The 22258-nt window shown below is 44.1% G+C and overlaps 1 protein-coding gene across 1 annotated transcript in view; it reads right to left on the reverse strand.

Moving 5' to 3' along the window:
* Positions 1 to 22258, reverse strand: part of DIS3L2 (DIS3 like 3'-5' exoribonuclease 2) — a 189896-nt gene that overhangs the window by 98370 nt on the left and 69268 nt on the right. The window contains exons 7-9 of the mRNA XM_026854640.1: positions 21909 to 22015; positions 20474 to 20721; positions 13580 to 13753 (exon numbers count right to left, since the gene is read on the reverse strand). Of these exons, the coding sequence (XP_026710441.1) occupies positions 13580 to 13753; positions 20474 to 20721; positions 21909 to 22015 (529 nt within the window). The remainder of the gene's footprint in view (positions 1 to 13579; positions 13754 to 20473; positions 20722 to 21908; positions 22016 to 22258) is intronic.

Genomic DNA, 22258 nt, shown 5'->3' on the forward strand with positions numbered 1-22258 from the left:
TAACAGGCTGCTTTGCTGAGATGTACTTGGCCAGTCAAACCTACGGCAGAGGTCAGCAGCAGTCCCAGTTCAGAGAGCCCACACCTGGGGGGCCGGTGGGGCAGTCCCAGCCTCCCCGGGCAGCACTTCGTGCAGAATCTGCTGCCCTTTGGGACGCGCTGGCCGGGCTCCAAGCAGCCTCTGAGCAGGCACAGACACGGCTCATCGTCTGAGATATTTAAACCCACAGATGCAAAGCTGAAGAGGCGTCCAGACAAATACTGATTTAGCATTTCTCACTGGCATTTCTATGTGCAGCACAGCTGGGATGTTTTACCACCAGGCTCTAATCTGCTTCTCCTTTAAAACTACTCAAGGGACTTGGACTTGTAGCTTGTCACAGGCAGTTTATTCTGGGCACAGACTCCAAGGTGAGGTAAGAAAGTCACTGAGCAAGTAACACAGGGAATGATACTCCTTGGCATAAGGACTCCTCAGAACTGTTGCAGAGCTGATGGCCAGGTAGTCAATGGGACAGGAGAAGCCGATCTGCAAGCAGAGCTCAAAGTTCATAGCAGTGAGATAATCCTGGCACACAGGAGTACACCTCACTGAAGTTTTCTAAGTGAATTCCACTCACCAGTAATTGCATTATTAAGTGTGATGAATTATATTTTTGGTTTTCAATTTTTATTACTGGAGAAGTTTCAGATGGCTATAGGAACCAGGGCTGGCATGTGGGAAAGAAAACAATCCACCGAGTGATGGGACTGCAGTGCTGAGCCCAAGGGCAGCACCTGGCACCTGTGCTCCTCCAGGGCAAGGTCTCCAAGGAAGGCATGTTCTCAGCTATCTCCTGCTTTTCCTCCAGTCCTACCAGTATCACCTTTTATCTCCAGCACGCTGCAGAGAGCCGCCTCTTGTCCCTGAGAGAATCCACGCAAGGCAATGAAAAGCAAGGGGAGGAAAGGCTGGGTACTCTGCAAGCTGTCCCCTCCCTTGGCATCTACACCAGCCACTCCTGTACAAACCCCAAGGGAGGACCCTGGAGGCAGCTGACAAAAACCATCTGGGTGAAGAAATAACACTGCTCCCAGCTATGTAGCAAGTCCACCCTGCGAAGAGGAAGGAGCCATGCAGATTCCTCCCCTGACTATACTGTCTGGCTGTACAATGCCCCAAAGGCTGTGTGGCACAAGGGATCTCAGAGAGATCAGACCACATTTCTGACTGTAACCAGTAACAAAACCAAGCTGCAGTAGCTTGTATGACTAAACCTCAAGGCAACAGTACAGTTTTATGCACCTGCTAACAAGACATTGCTTAAGCACAAGCAAATAGCCTGGCTACCTGCATGTGCATTTGCATTGACCACAGGTAAATACCACTTGGCAGCTGTCTCCAGGTTCCAGATGGCTGCCAAGGTGACCTTGTGGGTTAAGAAGCTTGACCATCCCCCTCTCCCCCTTCTTTAAAAGCCCCGGAGGAGCCATCTCTCATTGTCATTACACCTAATAAAAATCTGTTTTATTCATTTCAAATTGTCAAAACATACTTTGTAAAAGTAGTGAGATGTTCCAAGTCCACTCGTTCCAACATACACACAACTTGGTTAGTTAAAGGAAACCAGTTTAGGAGATAGACACACACACACAGAGTTAGGAGATTTTCTGGTCTTCATGCTGGAAAGGACTAGAGATAAACCTGTGCCTTTAAGAAACCCCCAACACTGATCGAAAGCAAACATTTCAGTATGGAAACTACCACTTTTTACAGAAACCTCTTTGTCCAAAACATATACTTAATGCAGACCTGCAGAGGTGGACTCGCTCTGGCATGGAGTTTCTGCCAATGGAAGAATAAAATCTTTTCTCCCTCCTCCTCGTGGCCAGAAGTTTCATGCACTAGAGCAAGGCAATGCCTGCAAGAGTTTTGGAGGCTCAGGGGAAGAGCTTGTCCTGAGTGTGGTGGACCTGCAAGCAGGAGTCGGGAAAGCCCATGCCACACAGACTGCCCAGCCCCTGGCAGCCCCGGGAGCGCGGACCCAGCGCCTCTAGCCCGAGGCAGTGCCGAGAGCCCTGCTAAAGCCAAAGCCGGCACACTGGCTCTGTCTGCCATCTTGCAAATCAACCCTCTGGGGAAAAAAATTGCACAACAGAGCACTTAGCTTATTAGACAGTAATGGCAGTGTCAACATACACAGGCTGGTATATCAATCCTAATTTAAGGAAAGCTAATTAAGCACAGTTTCTCTTTGCACAGCTTAAAGAAGACTAATTAAAGCGGACAAGCATATCTGCAGAGCAGTTAGTCGTTTTACCTTTAACAGGACCTAAAATAAATGTCTAGTGCAGCGGTAGAGGTAAGAGAAGTAGTCTGTTGGTAAGCTGGAATTACCGTCATGGTAATTAAAACATTCACAGATCACAGGACTGCGACGGCAGTTTGTTTTTCTTTGTGCAAATACATACATCTATGCAAAGGTATTCGCAAGAATCAGCAGAGAAAACACTGTACAGTTGGTGCTGCAAGGTTTGGTACAATATATCAATTTTTGCCAGCTAAACTGTTCAGAATTCAACATACAAGTTAGTTTAGCCATAAAATCTAAACACCTAAGGCACAAGAAGATTACAAGTACCAGTGGTCAGGGCTCCATCTTCACTCGAGTGGAAGGCTACTTGGATCAAGATAAAGCACTGCATTTATAAGCCCATGGGCTCAGGCTGTATGCGAGGCAAGGCTTCTGGCATGGCCAGTTGTTGGGTAAACTTCGGGTGTTGCAAGTGCAATTTTCTGTAAAAGCAGCTTGGTGCTGCTAATGAAGAAAAGGGCCGGTTTGTACACAGTAAAGCAGCACCCTGCAGCCATGCAGATCCTCCTAATACAACTGAATGGTCTTCCCAGCCAGCAGCACACAGATGAGTTAATTTACCAGTGGAGACACAGAGCCCAGATTTTCACCACTTTAACAAATGCCAACAACCATGAAAGATCAGTTCAGAGAACTGCATGTACCCAGTACAGCATCAGAAAACCCTCGATGAAGCAAGATGTTGTCCTTAGCAGCTGAAGTGACCATTCGTGGGAGACAGGGTACTAAAGAAGCAAGTGTGAACTCAGGAACCAGGGAAAGCAGAGGATGTAGGAAGGACATCCCAGGCACTGCAAGCACAAGTCAGGGGGGCAGGTGTGTGTCCATGCTCCTGAGTGCCACAAATCACTGCCCCTCCTGGCCCTGGCTGCGGCCACCACAAACTCAAGTCACTCAGATTGAAGTCCCAACTTTGCCATTTGCCTGAGCTTGGATTGCTCAGGGCTGAGGCCATGGGCTGAACTTAAGACTGCCATGTCTCACAAGAGAGAAAGAGAGAGCTGGGTGCCTCTGCAAGCAAACCAGAGCACCTAAGGAAGGGGCTGAGCATGGAACCACTAAAGGTCTCCCAAGAGGAAACCCAGACACAGGGGAATAGAGCGGAGCAGAGAGAATAGAATAGAATAGAATAGAATAGAATAGAATAGAATAGAATAGAATAGAATAGAATAGAATAGAATAGAATAGAATAGAATAGAATAGAATAGAATAGAATAGAATAGAATAGAATAGGAATAGAGACTGTTTCAGTTGGAAGGGACCAACAATGATCATCTAGTCCAACTGCCTGACTCAGGGCTGACCAAGTTAAAGCACATCATTAAGGCCGTTGTCCAAATGCATCTTAAACACTGACAGGCTTGGGGCATCAACCACCTCTCTAGGAAGCCTGTTCCAGTGTTTCACCACTCTCTTGTAAAGAAATGCTTCCTAATGTCCGGTCTAAACTTCCCCTGGTGCAGCTTTGAACCACTCCCACACATCCTACCACTGGATACCAGAAAGAAGAGATCAGCACCTCCCTCTTCACTTCCCCTTCTCAGGAAGCTGATAGAATTACGGTATCAGAACTTAAGTTACCTTATTTACCTCCCCATCCTGACCCTCACCCAAGCGCAACTTTCAGACCGAGGCAGTCTCCTGCAATGTTTACTGGTCATTCATGAAAACCAACACATCCAAAACAACTACAAAACAGAACAAAGAACACACCAGAAGCCACAGCACCCACTAGCCTGGAAAAGGTGGCCAAAACCCACTGCCTGTGAATTCCCAGCACACAAACACCACACGACTGAAGATTCAAGAGCCCAGTGGCTCCCAACACACCGACCATCCTGCCTGCCCCAGGCTTGGTGCTCACAGCCCACAGTCCCCCCACTCCAGCCATCCAATGGCTCCTGAAGAACCAAGCTAGATCTTTTGCAGAAGCGTTAGCCTACTTCCAAAGACCAGACCGCTGGAGCTGGAGGTAAGACAGTACTGGCCATCATTTTGTTTATTAAAGTTTAGGCAGTGCAAGCCTTCTTTAAGCCTCAGTATGTCAGTGCTAAGACATGTACAGTACAAGTGACTGCATGTCTAGACACTTACAATGCATTTACATTCTTCTAGGGACTCCTTAGATTGTCCTGTTCTCTCCACTTTGTGAGTACATACAATAGCTTGGTGGGAGCAAAAGCTCAGCCTCCTGGTTTACCCTTATTAACTCCAATGCAAAACTGGCATTTTAAAATTAAGCACAGCAAAGGCACTTCTAGAATCTTTAAGCTCTTCGGGTCATTTCTAAGACCCTGCTGAGCTCCATCTTGCAAAAGTTAAGCAGACATCGTTTCTCAGAGCTGGAAACAGTTGTTTTAATTTGGGAACAGGCATCCTAGAGCTGTCAACTCACTCCAGTGAACGCTACTAACATTTTTTCACACAACAGTCCAATTGTTATGGCAACCACAAAAATCAATCTCGTTCTTCAATCACAAGTAAACCCAGCTCAACGACGGTGTCTGTGGAGGTTTGTTATGAAGTGCCAATAAGCATGGGACCAATTCCACTGATGTTCATCACTCAAATGGGGTTGAAGTACTCTTTCTCAGAGAGAAATTTCAGAGAACAATCAGTGATTGAACATTTCACAGACTTCAACATCCCACTCCTAAAGACATCTATTACATGTAGTGTCTACAACATTTGTCACACTTGATGCTGGCAGATTTTAGTTAAAACCCCAGAGTGGCTCCTTCCAAGACAGATTCTAAAAAGGAATATATTAAAAAAATATGCATGCAATACAAGTACCCTGACAAATCTCTGAAGGCATTCTGAAAGCCATATAACACATCGACAAAGATACTTGACACATCACAAAACTCCTTTTGCATGGTGCATAAATTTCAAAACTAAATGAAATTATAAAATAATTGGAAGCACAAACTGCCCCCTCCAAACACTAATTGTTACAAGCCCCACAAAAATCCAGCACAGCATAAAATGCACTGAAAGCCCAACCTTCTACATCAAGCCAGTACTGTTCTTTTTAATTTCTCTATGTTTATGTTTTAGCTAATGTCCTGTTCTGGTTCAGAAAACAGACCTTGGTTCACGAGAGTGGCTGACAATGAATCCTCATGTGTTACACGTCTACAAGAATAAATATTTACATTTTCACCAAGGACTGCTCACTGGATTACCAAACCAGAATCAATTATTCCTTCTATATATTTATGGCCTCCAAGTAAGGAGGAAGATGGAAGAAAAAGCGCTGCAGTCTTGTAACGTACCTAAATGGCTTGAAAAGCCAACATATATATAAATGAGATCAGAGTCTCTGAGAGACCAAGTACCACCAGTATTTCCTACAAGTCATGCTGTAATTGTGCCACAAATATAATGAGGTCTCTGCACCACCACTATCCCACGCAAGAAGGTGGAGTGTAATTGAAAATGCACTTGCATTATATAAACTACTTTAATCATAGATGCATAGAGCTAGAAATGGAAGAGACATTAGGTCATCTAACCCCATAGGTCAGAGCTGGACTACTCATGGCAATACACTTGCAAAGACTTTCTCCAGTATAGTATATTAAGCATCTTCAGTGATGGAGTTTCCAATACTTTCTTTAGCAGTCTAAGCTACAGTCTATTTTAGGTTGGACAGGAAAGGTTTCCTCTTTGTTTTACCTTACTTGTCCTCATAAAACCCCTTTCTATCCTCCCACCACCTTAAATGATTCTCATTTTTTTCATTTTGCTCCATATATTTTATTATCAACTACTATATATTTCACAAACTTCTAGTTTCGGTGTTGGCAAATACTACTGAACAGTTAATTTTCCCTTGTAAATGAATCCCTCATCTCCCAGAATATTTTTGTTAGTCTTTTCCAGACCGCCCCCACCTATAATCCATGCTCTGATACCTCCAGTACAACCCTGTCTCATACACCTGCATGTGTGCCGTCTATATTATGATTTTTTTCTTTTTAAAGAGTGAGGATCTGAGAATAACCTCGGAACAAGGATTCAATCACCCAAAAACTTCAGGGCAGATGGACAGGTCATGTCCATGCTTCAGACCACCCTGTCAGTGTGGAGCCATGAGGAAAATGTTGTTCTTTGTTAATGACCAGACTGTCCTCTAGTGATCACTGATCAGCCACAGCGGGAATATACTGCCTCACCTACTTTAGAAGTTCTGGGTTTCTACATCTACAGCATCAGAGACAGATATCTGGGTTGACACTAGGACTTGGATCCTTCATCTCCTACCTACCCCTGTGCTATCTGACCTCTATCGAGAGAAGGGCACAAAGCACTGTGATATCAAGGAAAGTGGCAGTATTTGGCACACCTGAACTGGACCACTTAACAAACAAACATGAGAGGATAGAGCACTTCCTTCTGCTCATCAAAAGCCCACTTTGTGATCCAGTAGAATCCAGTAAGAAATGGACACGTTCTCAAATTGATTTAAGATTTTATCCTCATCCCCCTCGGTTACTCTCTCCATCTCCCTCCATAAAATCGGCAGCCAGGCAGGAACAAGACTGGATGTATAACAACCTAGTCACAAAAGTTATTACTGTTTTCCACAACTAAACAGATTCTTAACTAAGCAAGCTTAGTTTTGATGGCCGACAAGACCAGAACGCAATAATTCTGTCCAACTACACACCACCGATTCCACTTGAAGCTGCACTTCCAATGACCACATGAGCCTTCCTGTAAGGAAAAACACCAGTAAAGTTGCCAGTGTGTCTGTGTACACCAGCCACTGGTAACAACAGCATCTGAGAGAAAAGACCATGCATCATTTTGAAGAAAACAGTGTCACTACAATTGCTGTAGCTATAGTGTAATCGAAAATGTTATGAAAACAGAGAGGAGGACCTGAAGAAGCCAACCAGAAGCACGGAACTGAATCACATCACTCTGACAGCAGCACCATATTTATTCAGAGTTTTACTTACTCAGCTAATGGGTGAGGATGGAGCTAACATGATCTCTCCTTACTGATCCAAGAAGGGTACCGTTCAGACTGCCTAGACAGCAGAAGTACCCAGAGCAGGTACAGCCATCACCACCCTCTCCTGGAATCAATCCTGTTAGAGAGGGATTGGATCTGATACCCTTAGACACCACTGAGTAAGCCTTTGTATGCCTTGTATCTCCCTATGGAGAACATTAAATTAGTCACAGAACAGCTCAGTGAGAGGGCAGAGATCATTATCTGGCCCTGTTTGTGTCTACACTCCAGGCCAAGATAACAAATGTTGCTTATACATTTGCTAAACGAGTCATTTCTCAGTTTCCATCAGAAACCAGAGCATTTTTTACATATCCTATTATAGCTGAGTAAGTCTTGCTCTACTTAACACTAGCTTTTTGTAGTGGAAAATCTCCAGGAAACAAGCCGTTTAATGGTGTTTTATCTGACTTGCACTCATTTCTAACTAAAGTCATCCACCTGCCTTGAAAAGACATCTGTTTCAGAGGCTGAGTGCTTTCCTCCAACACCCCTTGCACAGTTCAAGGCTGCCATTTTTACCATCACCTCTAATTTTATCAGCCAATAATCTCCTCAGGCATCTACAGCAAAGAGCATGCTGTCAAACCTTTACTATAAGCACCGCTAATCCCTGTTACCAGCTGTAACAATCCTCAAAAAGAAATAAATAAAAGAGCAGGCAGAACTACAGTGCAAGTACTGTCCTGCTGCCAGTGCTTTCCAGTTACAAACAGTGCTACAGAGCTTCCCTCCACAGGGGACACAGAGACACAGCAGAGCACCTCCACTCTTCCTACCTTACCAACCAAAGGAAGGATGTTGCATTTCTGAATGGGCAGTCAAAATTACAATTTAGCTTTCAATAACTTGGATAGCTTTAGGTCAGTTGCAGTTGAGGTCACATGCTGAAATACCAAGATGAAATTTTAACCAAAAGCTTTGTTGCATTAGAACTCTGCCTGCAAGAGTAAAGTTCATTAACTTCTGCCCTGCAGGGGAAGCAAGTGAGCATTAACTGTCTCTTGCCGATGCCGTTGATCCTTGCTGTTTCCCAGTCTGATGCCCTTCAGGCTTTTTAGCCTTGTGGGAGGAACGGACAGTTCTGCTGCCATTCAGAGCGACCTCGACAGAGAAATGGGCTGATGGGAATCTCATAAAGCTAAAAGGGAAAAGCAAAGTCCTGCACATGGAGAGGAATAAGTGCACCAGTACAGGCTGGGGACCAACCAGTTGGAAAGCAGCTTGGCAGAAAAGGACCTGAGGTCCTGATGGACAACTTGAACATGAACCAACAACATGCCATTGTATGAACCAACATGAACCATGCATGAACCAACAACATGCAAAGGCAGCCCTGGCTGCATTAGGAAGAGAGTTGCCAGCAGGTCAAGAGATGCAGTCCTTCAATCCTTCCCCTCTACTAGGCACTGGTGAGACCACAGCTGGAGTGCTGAGCTCCCCAGTACCAGGAAGACACCAACATACTGGAACAAGTTTGCTGACGGGCCTCGATGCTGATTAAGGAACTGGAGCATCTGACCCCAGCTGAGAGAGCTGGGACTGTTCAGCCTTGAGAAGAGAAGGCTCAGGCACAGAGATCCTATCGATGTGAAAATACACCTGATGGTAGGGTGCAGAGAAGACAGAGCCAGATTCTTCCCAGTGGTATCCAGCAACAGGACAAGAGGCAATGGGCACAAAATACAGGAAGATTCCATTTAAAGGTAAAAAATGCCCACATTTTTACTGTAAGGGCAACTGAACCCCAGGCCACGTTTCTCAGAAGGGCTGTGGAATCTCCATCTTTGGAGATATCCAAACCCCAAATGGACACAGCCCTGAGCAGTGTGGTCTAGTTGACCCTGCTTTGAGCAAGGGGCTTGGAACAGATGATCTCCAGAGGTGCCTTCCAACCTCAACCATTTGGTGATTATCAGGAGTTCAGAGCTGCTCATTTGAAGTCAGTCACTTTCTGCTCCTCAGACCACATCCATCTTGTAGGTATTTCAGAGTTTTTTGCCACAGCACCCTTTCTCTGCTTAGTATTTTTAGCTCATTGTTTTGTATTTTGCCAGCTGAGAAACTGCAGTTTGTAATTTTACCTTCAGCTTCATATTTCTTCTTAAAAGTGAATACAATGTCCTGTTTATAATAATAAAATCACTAGTTGGCAGGATGACATCAAATGGAAAAAGAGAAAGCAACTGGAAAATTTAGAGCAAGCAATTTTGAGTGCCAAGTTTCACATTTGTAATAGTCCAGCGGAGGTCAACAGGCTCACTTATTATTAGGCAAATGGTAAAGAAATAGATATCCTCAAGTTCTTCCATGTTAGACTACATAAACCATCTCTACTTGAACAGGCACTAGTGCTTTCCAAAAGAGTGATGTTATACATTTTCCACAGTAACACCAACAATGGGAGACAAGCAAAAGGCAGAACTGCTTTGCAAAGAACGGCCTTTTTTCTCTCTCCAATATTTAGGTTTTTGTTTCCCACTATGATTGGACTTTCCTGGCTTTTTAGTTTCTTGTCCCAGTTAAGCAGTAAAGGAAACAAAAAGATATGAATGAAATTAGAAACATTTGGAATGAGTCTTAGAAATAGCTTTTGGGTTTCTTAGATTCCTGGCTACACCTCTTCAAATGGCCTCCTCCTCCAGCCCCCATCTCCTGCACCCACCTCTGAAATTCGCATTTCTTCCTTTGCCCTGACCCCTCTTCTGTTCAGGGGCTGTATTTTGTCCCACATCACTGAAACACTAAGTACAAAGCAAACAAGGAAATGAAAACTGCATGTTGAAACACTGGAAAAGACCAGAAAATGGCTGAAATTTTGCACCCATCAAAATTTGTCTCTGTGACACTAATCCTCCAATGTTTCTCTAGAAGCAGAAACCAAACACTTCTCCTCAAGCTTCTAATGAAAAAAAATACCAATTTTAGTCAACCTGAATAACAAAATGAGAACTCTGGTCCTACCTGTATTATCATATTTAAAGTCTCTGGAAGGGAAGTTTCCTCAACCACCCTACTCTGATACTTCATGAAACTTCATGCTCTCTATAAAATACATTTGCAGTATGCAATGCCAACACCCAATACTCGCCTAGCACTTCTCATTAGAAGTTTATGGTGCAAGCTGGGAGTGCCCATGAAATACTTGCCTAATTTTACAGATAGCTAAACCCATGCAGGTAAATAGCAGATGTCCATGGCAAAACTATGCACCAGTGGCAGAACAGAGAGTTAAATCAGCTAAAAGATTTCAAAGCCATCCACGGGGTTTGGATCTTTTCTGCCTTAAGTAATATTAAAATATTATGTAAACCTTTGTAAGCCATTACTGGAGAAATGAGGGAAAAAAAAAAAGGTCTCTTGGAAGAAATTCTGCACAGTTCTGCACAGGCTATGTAGGTGAGATCACAGTTGCTATACAGACTATGCATGGCAAGAACAGGCTTCCTGTAAAACTGAAAGACTTGCAGGAAGATCAAGGAACATATTTACAAGATGGCATGGACAAAATATCCTTCCCTCCTCTTGCCCAGCCTCAGCAACTTGGTGAAACACATTGTCTCACTTTCATCTAAAACCACACTCACAAATGCCTCCGGTGCAGAACCTCTACCTCCGTGCTCTGCACACTGACTCACAGACCCGACCACACTCAGGACACTGGTTAGCAGAACACAGAAATTACCTTTTGAGAAGGAAAGGGTCATTTCCCATGATGGAAAGGGTCATTTCCCATGAAGGAAAAGTTACCTCAGGAAGAGGAAACACCCAAAACCCCAAGACTTTGCCCAAGTCTTGATTCCAAATCCCAAAAGCATGACACTAGAAAATTTACAGCACTGTTACAGAACTGGAGACGATTTACTAGAGATTAAAATATTTTAAGCCACACTCTAGCATATGTTTACTCTATTCAGGCAAGCAATGAGTAAACTGAATTAAGATGAGCTATTTAGACATGTTAACATGTCTTTTCAAGAGAAAAGATGAGCCTTTATTTCACTGTAGTTTCTCTTATATTGTACTCTGAGTACTGGACAGTAATCTGGGGAATCTGACAGATCAACATGCACAAAGTACAGCAAAGGTGGGCACTCAACAGAGGCAGGTGCTGTTGCACATGGTGTGAGCTCCTCTGGAAAACAAGGCATAACTCCTGTGTGCACCCAGACCAGATCCAGGTTCAGGTGTCTCCCTCTGGATGCTGGCCTGGGCCAGTGTGTACCGGCTACGTGTACAGCACTACAGGCAACAGCACATTTATTGCTGGCAATATGAAAGCTAATATTTAGTATCAAGTTAAAGTCAATCTACCTTGGGACTCATCAAGAACAGTCTCTCAAGGTCTGATGGGTGAGACCAGAAGAGACAGTGGCCAGGTCTCCAACTGCAGGACTCCACTCAGCTACAATTCACACTACACTTACTAATAAAATTCATCTCTTTCTGGGCAGACAAGCCTCTCACTGTGAGGAAACAAAAAAGAAGACTCATTTGTGTTTTATTTTCCATAACTAGAACTCTCATGTTATCTCCATATGTGTTTAGACCACTGACTAGTTAGTCAGTGGTGTGGCAGTTGACATTAAAAGGATTAGTAAATTAAGCTCAAATAATTGTCTTAAAAATTTTGACTGTTAAATGTTTATATTTGAGAGGATCAAAAGGAAATCTACTTTGTAGTGTGCACTGTGGTCGGGAAGGGGCAGAGAGGGATTTAAATGGCTTAACTGCAAACCTGTTATCACCTTGATAAGTCCCAGTGTAATAATTCAGCAATAAAAGCAAGAAATGCACTTGGAATTTGTTTCCAAAACCGGTTGTCTGACTAGAGACAAGTCAAGCTCTTTATTTGCTAGAAGGAACTTGGTCAGAAGAAACAAAGAATGCTACTGAAATGTCGTGAAGAATATAAAATTAAGTACTTTCCAGTGTCTTCTGAACTACGGCATTCAGGGGTTTTTTTAAAGCTACTTGAAGCCTACAGCACGGATATGGTATCTGAGAGTTACCACTAGTCAATCAGGAGCGTGATTCTCCCCTGAATTATTCCATTGTATGACAATGAAAATCCAGTAAAGCTGAAGCAGCAAGGAGGCTGCAGGCTACAGTGCGGGATTAGGTCCAAAGTAACATCTGGAGTCTGGGTACAGATACAAATGGCTGCAGTTTATCAGCTTATCCACTCAAATTGCAAATGTCTATGCCAGTAACACAGATAAACTAAGAGGGAGAAGAGCTTGCTACATACATGCAGGTGCCTGTACCAGTGCAGTGCCTTGAGGAATCAGGTTCAGGGGGCTGTTTCACCTCAGCAGTATGCAAGAAAGCAATGAACCTGCCAACTGAGACAGGATGCTCTAGCATAAGCAAGGGTGGGGGAGGAACACACCATATCATCTTAATAATGCATTTATTGTTTTGCTTTCTTGCACATTCCTTTATTGCAAAGCGAGGTTCTGAACAAATTACTTTTCTTTTGACTTTAAATCTTTTCTAGTAAAGACATCTCTGAAACCCAACACTTTAAAGCACAGCAAATCCAAGAGTTTTGGGTTGCCTGGCAATGTCACAGTGTCTACCACCCAACAGATCATGGAGTTCCCAAAAGCTGGTGGGAGCACCACTAAGTTGCAGGGATGGCTAATATGAGGTGGGTAGACAGCACAGAGTTGCCAGGCTGCAGGGAGGGACTGCATTTGCCAGTTGCTAACCTGATCAAGAGCCGTCAAACTCCACACGACACTAGTTCTTCAAAACAGAGAAAAATGTTGAGACTAGACAGGAAAATGCAGGACAGTCTCTACCTGTGCTTAAGTTTCAAAGTAACAATGTCCAAGATCATTTGATCTGCCAGGCATTCAGAAAATCTCTGCTATAAAACTACCACTAAAATACGTAATACATTCCAGACAAAAACATAAAGCTTTCAGATTAGGTGCCAAACACCAAATTTTCAGTTTTCAATAGTTCTTTTGAGAAAAAGCCTCTTTGCCTCACAAAATACTTCTCCAAATAGCTGATCTTCTGGGTTTGTAGGTACTTTCAAAACCAGTTTTTTTACATGCTAGCACAGGTAACATGTATACAGTACATGTAATAAAGTCAGTGCCTTTTCAAAGTGCAATGAAAGAAAAACAAAATAGCACAACTCTGCACCAACCCAAGAAGGAGTGTCAGACTACACTTTTTGTCATTACCTTAAATCTCTTCTTTTGGCCAGCTCTCCTGGTGAGATAACCCAGGGCAGGTTCTGAGGAAGACATTCCAGGGCTTTGGGGGAAAAGTCAGAGAAATCCACACCATACTCCGTCAGGATCCCTTCTGTTTCCGGCTCAATCTCCCCAGCCTGCCCAAGACTTTTGGCCAGCTGCCTGCAGAAAGAAAGAAAGGGATGCTTTTTTTAAGTGTATAATAACAACTGTCATGTTGTTACTGTCCCCACAGAGAGGCTGTTGAGCCCTCAAACATACTCTTTCACCCATTCACTTCTCTCTGAGTTTTGGCAGAGGACTTAGCAAGAATTCAGACCATACCATGACTTATGTATGCTGGAGATGCAAAACATTAGCCAGACACTACCCTGGGCTGCTTCGTGCATCTCATTTTAAGGAGATGTTTTATATTATTAGTGTGCTGCAGAGGTAAGAAAGTGTCGAATTTTAGAAAAAAATACATCCAACAGGGAAAAGAAAAGCAGAGCCCTCCACAGAGGCAGTTCTAGTTTTTCACTTGTGTCTGGTTCCCTTGAGATTCACCTTCCTTTCCTCATCACTGAAAAAGGTGACTTACCTGTGCCACCCGAAATAGAGAACAGATTCCCACTCAATCCTAGACAGCCCCCAGGCTGCTCAGCACACTGCTTTCCATCCTAAAGGATATGCATCTCTGCCTGGGCAAACTGATGTCCTATGAAGACAGAGGTGCAAAGAACCCTTACTGCCTTCCTTACGGGAGTCACACACATAGACATGCCCACAGATCATCTTTCCAACCATTTTCGAGGCTCTTTTCAGGACCTAAACACTCCCAGTAGTTTGTCCCTCCTCTCCTAGCTAAGCAGAAGCCTCTAGAACAGGAGCTAACTGGAGAGCAGCTAATGATCTAGAAGCAAGTCACAGACAGTAGAAACTGTCTTCCACATGCTAATAGTTTTTGTTCAAGTATTCTGCACATGTGTGGATGAGGCTGCTGCTCTATTATGCTTAGAGAAAGTTTCCATCTGCTCCAGTGCAAACTCCAGTAGGTAACTGTCCGAGTGCTCTGGTGTCAAACGAGTGTTCAGCTCTGGACACAGCGTACAAACTGGGATTCCAAAGGAGTGGGACATTTGTTCCCTCCCCAGCTGGTTACAAATGCCACATGAGAACCTGTGTCCCAAGGTGGCTCCCCTTGTCCCCTTTCTCACCCCCTCAAATTGCTCTACAGTACATAGAGGTAAATTATTTTTTAATATACTGTCATTAGGGCAAATGGCACATTACAGCCAATAGAGACAACAGTTCTGACCCAAGAAAATTACAACTGAAATTAAGGCAAATCCATCAAAATATTACACAAAAGAGAGGGGTAATAACACAGTGCAAAACCAGCCACTCTAATAAGTGTTTTTCCACTGCATAAAATACACAATCATTATATTGATCCTTCTGCTTTAATTCCAATGAGTGAGAACAGGCACTAATTACTTTCCTAAATTGGGGCCAAAACAGTGCACTTGTCATTTGGACGAGCAAGATGCTCTCAGGGCTTCAAATGTGCCATAAAGCCACAGAACAAACCCCATCCATGCAGTGCAAGCAAGCCCATCTTCTTTATGGGAGCAAAGCTATCTCTCTTCACAACGGGAAGGGCTGCGTAATAAACCTGTCACATTGTGTAATATGCTGGAAAGGATTGCGCGCTTTGTGGCGTGGTAAATTGTGGAGTTCACATTGCCTAGCTTTAAAATAAAAATGAAAACAAGGATAAAAGATATTTCCCTCCATTGTTTCAATTTTATGTACAAACTGTACGGCAGAAAGACGTGCACGTTTGGCATTGAGGCCGAGTTGTCTGTTCCTACAGCTGGGTCCCAGTCTGATCTTTATTTTAATGTAAATAAACGAGGCATCAGTTTTATCTCCCTCTTTCTCAGCAGTAACAATAACCCAGAGAAATCACCACTTCATTTCCTACGTCTAGCGTGGAGCTGGGAGACTGAGCAAGGACGAGCCCATGGGTCTGCAGACCCACCAGCACGAAAAAAAAAAAAAAAAAAAAAGAGGAAAAGAGAGGACATGTTACCCTACCAAAAATAAATGGCAAGGGCTTGAGTCTCAGGTGCATCTACTCATGGAAAGGCAGAGCTGGGAAGTGCACCAGGAGGGCGGCTGGACGTCTGCACGACAAGTCATGGAAAGCACCTCTGAATGCCAGAGTGCTTTCCAGCTCAGTCTTGAAACCCATGTTCTCTTGATCCGTTTACTGAAATTAGATTACGAACCGTAAGGGGTTTACCCAGAGGTTTGATATAGGACTAATATTTTTTTAATAGTAATTAACATTTGATTTACAGTGTTCCAGGGAACATTTCCCAAGTACCTTGAAATAAAAAGTGTACAACTGACTTTAATTGGGGCCATGTTACAGTCATGCAGACATGATGACTTGCATCAGAGCAAAATCTGACAGGACAGCATGTGATCAAAGGTAACGCATATAGGATCACCGATGGCCCTGGAGTAACAGCCAGGCTGTAAAATCACTCATGGGGCTCCACAGCCACCAAGGGTAGCAAGAATAGTTCAAGAGGCTTAATAAACAACAACAGGCACAGGGCCCAGCAGCAGTCAGACGTTCACTCCCAGGGAGTCATGGTGTCTGTGACACACCAGGCTTGCGTGTATCTCTTTTTTTTAAATGTTAAAAGGTAAAAAAATTATAATGGTTACAGACGTAAAAACATTTCTGTGACGTTGATGACGTTGATGGAGGAGCATTACCTTGAATTCCTTGAATACCCCTGGACTGATGTCAGACATAGTGGTAGTGCGCACCAGCAGGAACAGGCCATGGTTAAAGTGTTGGGCAGCACACAGCACAGGGTATTCCTCCAAACCAGCCAGAGCTGCAAGCTCACTGACTGCTCCGAGCTGCCGATGCACCGGAGCTTGACCTCCCGTGTGCGTGCGCTCGGGGCAGAGCCGCGCTCCTGCTGCCATCTTCCCCTTCACAGTGACACTGATCGCATCTATTCAGCCACCCATTTCTACAAACATTCGAGCCCTCTCCGCTCCCCAGACTCAGCTGAAGCTGGCCAACATGTTCAAAGGTTACATGATAAGAACTCTCCAAAAAGACAAAGCATAATTGCATAAGGCCTGTTTCCTTTGGAAAGCCGGGCAGGCTCCCAAATGGGAGTGAATAACTTCCATGGGGACTTAACAACCTTACTCAGTCTCTCCTGGAGCAGATGTGTCCACAGTCATCCTACATGGAAGGTTTCTTTCAGCAGCAGGAGAACACCCTACACATCAGTAAGCCACCACTCCTAGAAGCAGCTTGTACAGGAGCAGGAGAGGGGACAGTAAGGAAGGCCACCTGGCTGCTCCCACCCCCCAGGGCCCGGAGCTCTCAGGCAGAACTGCACAGGTTTGATAAAGTCAAAAGGTCCCAGTGGTGATGGGGAGAGGGCTGCAGGGCTGAGCATCACAGAGACAGAGCTGTGTCACAGGAACCCCCAGCACCCAAGAGCACGGTCCAGCCCCACTCCACGCCACGGAGCTGCCTCCCTTCAGCTGCCAGGCCACTCACCATGGGAACATAGGAGCAGCACGGTGTTCCCCACACAGATGGGGTCACCCCACGCTTCAGAGCAATACGGTGATCAGCTGTGCCAGGGGAATGCAGCTTTACTGAGACACAGTCCTACCGACAAGAAGGTGTTTTTCCAACAGAGTTACACTGCTCGGGATCAGACCTTCCCTCAAGCCTTACAGTGAGCTACCCAAGGTATCTGGTCATTTCCCCTCATACCAAATACATTTGTGAACTATAAAAACCTGAATAAAACACCAGAGATGAAAGGAATCCAAGCCATTTGGATGGCTTTGGAAAGATCATCAAGTGAAAGAACATTCTGCAACATTTCATTTTATTGCAAATGCTGTGACAATCTTGTCACCTTGACAGACCAATATCTAAGGCCCTGAGCTCGAACAGCCACAAGCCCCAAGAGACACAGAGGGAGTCAGTGATTCAACGTTTTACTATTACTTTTTTTTTTTTTAATAGTCCAATCCATCATCATATGTGGGGGTAGAAAGGTTCCACCTTAACCACCTCCAAAAGAGCAGAGGCATCTGGACTAAGACTCCGAACAGCTGTGGACTCCAACACTGAAAAAAGGTTCCCAGAAAATAACTGTGTGGCAGTATTTGTAATATTTATCTGGAAAAGAACATTTAAGAGCTGCTTTTCCTTTACCTGCTACCTGAAGCAGGTACAGTTTAATGGCATTTCACTGGTAAAATCACTTCATATGCAGGAGGGAGCACAGCAGCACACACTCAGGGCAGTGCCAGTGGGACATGGAGCCATCAGTTCCTCCTTGCTCCTTTCCAGCACAGTCGGGGTGACAGGGTGGCCTTCAGAGGGGACAGTGTCTCACTGGTGACCACCAGGTGGCAATCACGACACAGAAACGCACCCCCCTCCCCAAAGGGACCTCCAGGGATTGTCAGGTTGCCCCTGTGCAGGTGACCACCGTGGATGGCCAATGCCACCACCAAACTCTTGGCCAGGTCATCCCACTGCTCCAGACACAGGTGGTTACTGTGAAGACCAGACTATTCCATTAACTGTGCTTGGAAACCTGGCATTGAACTTCCCAAAGGAAAAGCTTAGGAAGGTGTATGACCAGCCTGGGAGCTGCAGGATGGACACAACCAAGGCATGCAGGGGAAATGACTGCCAACTGTGGAGGGAGTTTCCCTCGTCGTACTTCCAACAGACTACAGATGGTGTAGAGCGACGACCTCCAAGCTCTTTAGTCCAGAGACCTTCAAAACTGTGGTGGTGCTGCTAAAGAGGTATCATGAAGTCTGTGGGTAGAACTAAGGGCTGCACAAGAAAGTTCAAAAAATGCAAGCATGCAATGATCTGCAGATCACCTGCTCTTCCCTCCTTCAGGTGGGCCACAACTAGCATCACATCTCATAAACAAGCTTATAAACCAGCCCAAAAGCAAACAGAAACTTTTGGGACCTCCAAGAGGTTTCATTGCCTGTCAGTGTTTAAACAAATATATACTTATAGTTAAAAACAAAATGGGTCACCAAGGTTTTATGCTCCCATCTCCACAAGGCACTTACTGAAGTGCAACCAAGTCCCAGAGGAAACAGCTATGTATGAAGACAATCACGGACGTTTTCTTTCCTGACAACACCCTTTACATCTTGGAAACTACCAAAACAGCCAGACGGGAATATACAACATTTTCAGAAGCACAGATTAAAGATACACACATTAGCCAATGAAAAAAGACATTAGCCCATCCTCCTAACTTCCCCTGTTTCTGCTGAAAAGGGGGGGTTGTTCATGACAAGAAGCCAAGCAGTACAATCACCCTCCAGTCTTTTCTCTGTTGGAGTCAAAGAAGACAAAGAAAATCTCTGCCAATAAGAAACTTAGTCACAGTGAAGTTCATAGCACAGCCAGCCCCTAGTTAAGCGGGGCTCAAAGGGAGGCCACTTCAGTTCATGCACTGCAGTTTAGCTAGGAAATACTGAGTGACTTAATGGCTCATGTGGCTCTCAAGGAGTACACGTGAAACTTGCTATTACTGGGCTCACAAAGGAGAACACAACTGATAAAAAACTTAAACTCAGGGAAACAGGGACTTCAGCTTAGTTTACTTTTAGTTCTAGGGCTGATAGATCTATGCCAACATACTTACTCTTTAAAAAAAAAAAAAAGTTTTATGTAAGTTTTAACCTTCAACAGGAGTTTGAGTTGAGCACTCCAAAACCCACAGTGTTGACACTGTATGTCAGTTGTGCTACCCCATCAGAACAGCTTTGCAAGGGTCAGAGAAAAGTTGGGCTTTATGCTCAACTCCCACTACCACACATGCTCCAGATTACATACAGATGCCCATCACCTGCAAAATTTGATGACAGCATTGCCATAGGTCAGAGTTACCTACTCTAGAACACCAACTAAATCCGGACTACTCAGTTTTTCCCAGCATAACTGGGATTATGTTGGAAAACTGGGATTCATCAAGGTGCACCATTTCTTTTTGACACCCACTCAACAGAAAACAGCATGGCCACTCCACTGCAGCTGTTCCCGAGAAAAAAGTGAAAATACTGAAAACTACAGGGTCTTTCTCGTGGAGAGGCAACACAAACTTGCAATCTAGATCCAGCCCAGCATAGGTCATTTGTGTAGCCCTTGCTTAAAATCTCCTTCATAGCAGTGCCTGCAATTTGAACTCTGGACACAATGGCTTTACAGTACCTCCTGAAACACAGAGCATGGCAACACTCTTCTCAACTGCTTCAGGAGATCTTTTGATTTCTAGCATCCCTCCTTGAAGCAACACAAAATTTAAAACCACAAAAATCTGTGACTTCTTTCTAGTTCTTATCAGTTAAGGTTTAAAAACCAAAGATGAGCCCCGCAGCTACTGATTTTCTTCTTCTGGCAACAGTGAAATGCATACACACTGTGTACTACTCTTACACAAAGGGAGAAAAGACTGAAAGGCTGCCAGCACCTGAGGGTGCTTGTGCTGGTGAGTCTAATACCCTGCGTGTTCCCTCCGGACTGCAAGCTCTTCAGAGCAAAGACTGTGTGCTCATTACTGCTGCCATGTGCCAGCACACTGAAACAAGCACCAAAAGAAACTAACATTATGTAGCCATGAGATGAACTAGTAACAAGCTATCCTTAGCTTCATCACAGTTTATCCACCAAATACAAGAGGGATACAAGACAAGCATCTTGTTAACAGATTCCTGTCTGTATTGCATGTATCAAATCAAGCGAAACCAAGAACTCCCAACTATAAATCTCAGCCATCTCTACTTCCAATGGCAGCCACATACCCTGTTGCAAAGTTGCTGTCTTCTTTCCAGTCCACTATGCGACAGATGAAGAGCATATTTGAATAGTCCTCGGGCCTGGTCACGAAGTCCTGAGGGCAATCAGCCAAGGATACGTAGGCCCTGGGCACTCTGTGGTCCACAGGTGAGAACATGGCACACCTTTTGAAGAGTTCACTGTTCTTGTCTGCCAGAAGCTTGATGAAGCCTGTAGCTGCTCGGGAATGTTTCTTTTCCAAAATATAGACCACCTGGAAGAAGCAAAGTTTTCTACAGTTAATACCTTCAGAGAAACTTATTTTCTTTAACAGAATAGGAATACACAGAGGCTTAGCAGAATATCTGGAAAAATCACAAGGCCTATATCATGTTTTCCCTCTGTGTGTATATGTGTGTGTGCATTTTTTAACTGAGTACCTATTTACAATGTATTTTCCTTGCCATCTTGCTCATGGCTATAGAGGAGCTAAGTGCCTTCCAAGTGCTAGCTCTCTACAGCAATTTTCTTGATTACAGAACAAAACCAGACAAGAAGCAGATGCTTCCAAAGGCAGGGAATTAGCCACAACATACAAGCAACTCCTGTAAAATCTTTCTTTTGTATCCTCGGCCTGTGATTTCAACATTCAGTGCACAACAGGCCAGTCCAAAAATGGTACCGCTGGCGGATCCAACACTAACCACAGGAAAGGATGTGCTGTGGGGAATTTGGCAGTTCTCTCCTCCTCTCTGTGCTTTCTGAAGTTAGGGGTTATTTTACCTTTATACAAGATGGCTTTGAAAAGAATAATAAATTACAATATCACTAAATAATTGTTCCAGAGAGGTGTTCATCCAGGCTATATTTTTGTAGACCATAATAAATCACTGGATAACAGAAACATTATAGCTGATTTCCTAAGCTTATACAGAAGAGTTCTTCCAGAAGGTTTCAGAAGCTGCACCTCTGTGTGATTCTGAGCGCTTGTAATTGCCATGCTGGATGAGACCAGAGGGCAGACCAGCCCACAACAGGGACCAGAATCAGAGGTTGACACAAGATGTTGAAGAGACCTGACCCAGCCTGACCCAGTAGTCCTTGTCTGGTCTCTTAACATTCAGATTGACTCAAATCTTGAACCAACGGCACTAGCAGCCTTTCCAAAATCTGTAAGAATTAATTCTGACAATTTTGGATAGCCTGACACTCATACTAGTATCCAATCTTTTTCCTGAATCTTGCTAAGTAATTTTGCATAACAAACAAAGGGAATTTAAACTAGGATAATTGGTAAAAATAACAAGACACTTGATTTTTATCAGATTGGACAATTACTCTCTTTGAAACAGGGAATGAGACTCAAAGATCAACAGATGGAGACTACAGGGAGGCCAGGGCTGGTCTCGTTCAGCCTTTGGGAGCACACACGTGCTCGTCTGCTACTCGCCACAGAGTTACCTTGGCTGTCCTTTGAAGAAACTTATCTGGGAGGAGCCTGGGATCATTCACCTTGGGTCCATCATCTTGCTTTGTTCTGTGCACACCACTGATCCCAACAGCATTTGCTGCATCAAAAAAACACAACAGTTACTGTAGCACACTTCCATGGCAAATTCATGTTGGGTCTTTGCTGTAAACTACAATCTGCATGTAGTAGACTTGTTTGAAAGGAAAAAGAGTGTTAGAATAGCCAAGCATGAACCAATTATTATTTCTCCAGATTACGGCAGAAAGCAGATATATGTTCACTTACCATGCAGATCTGCTGAAAAACAAGAATCAAAATAAATCCCAACTTTACAAGTAGA

This window comes from Athene cunicularia, assembly GCF_003259725.1.
Source record: "Athene cunicularia isolate RWA chromosome 9 unlocalized genomic scaffold, athCun1 chr9_part1, whole genome shotgun sequence".
Taxonomy (NCBI): Eukaryota; Metazoa; Chordata; class Aves; order Strigiformes; family Strigidae; genus Athene; species Athene cunicularia.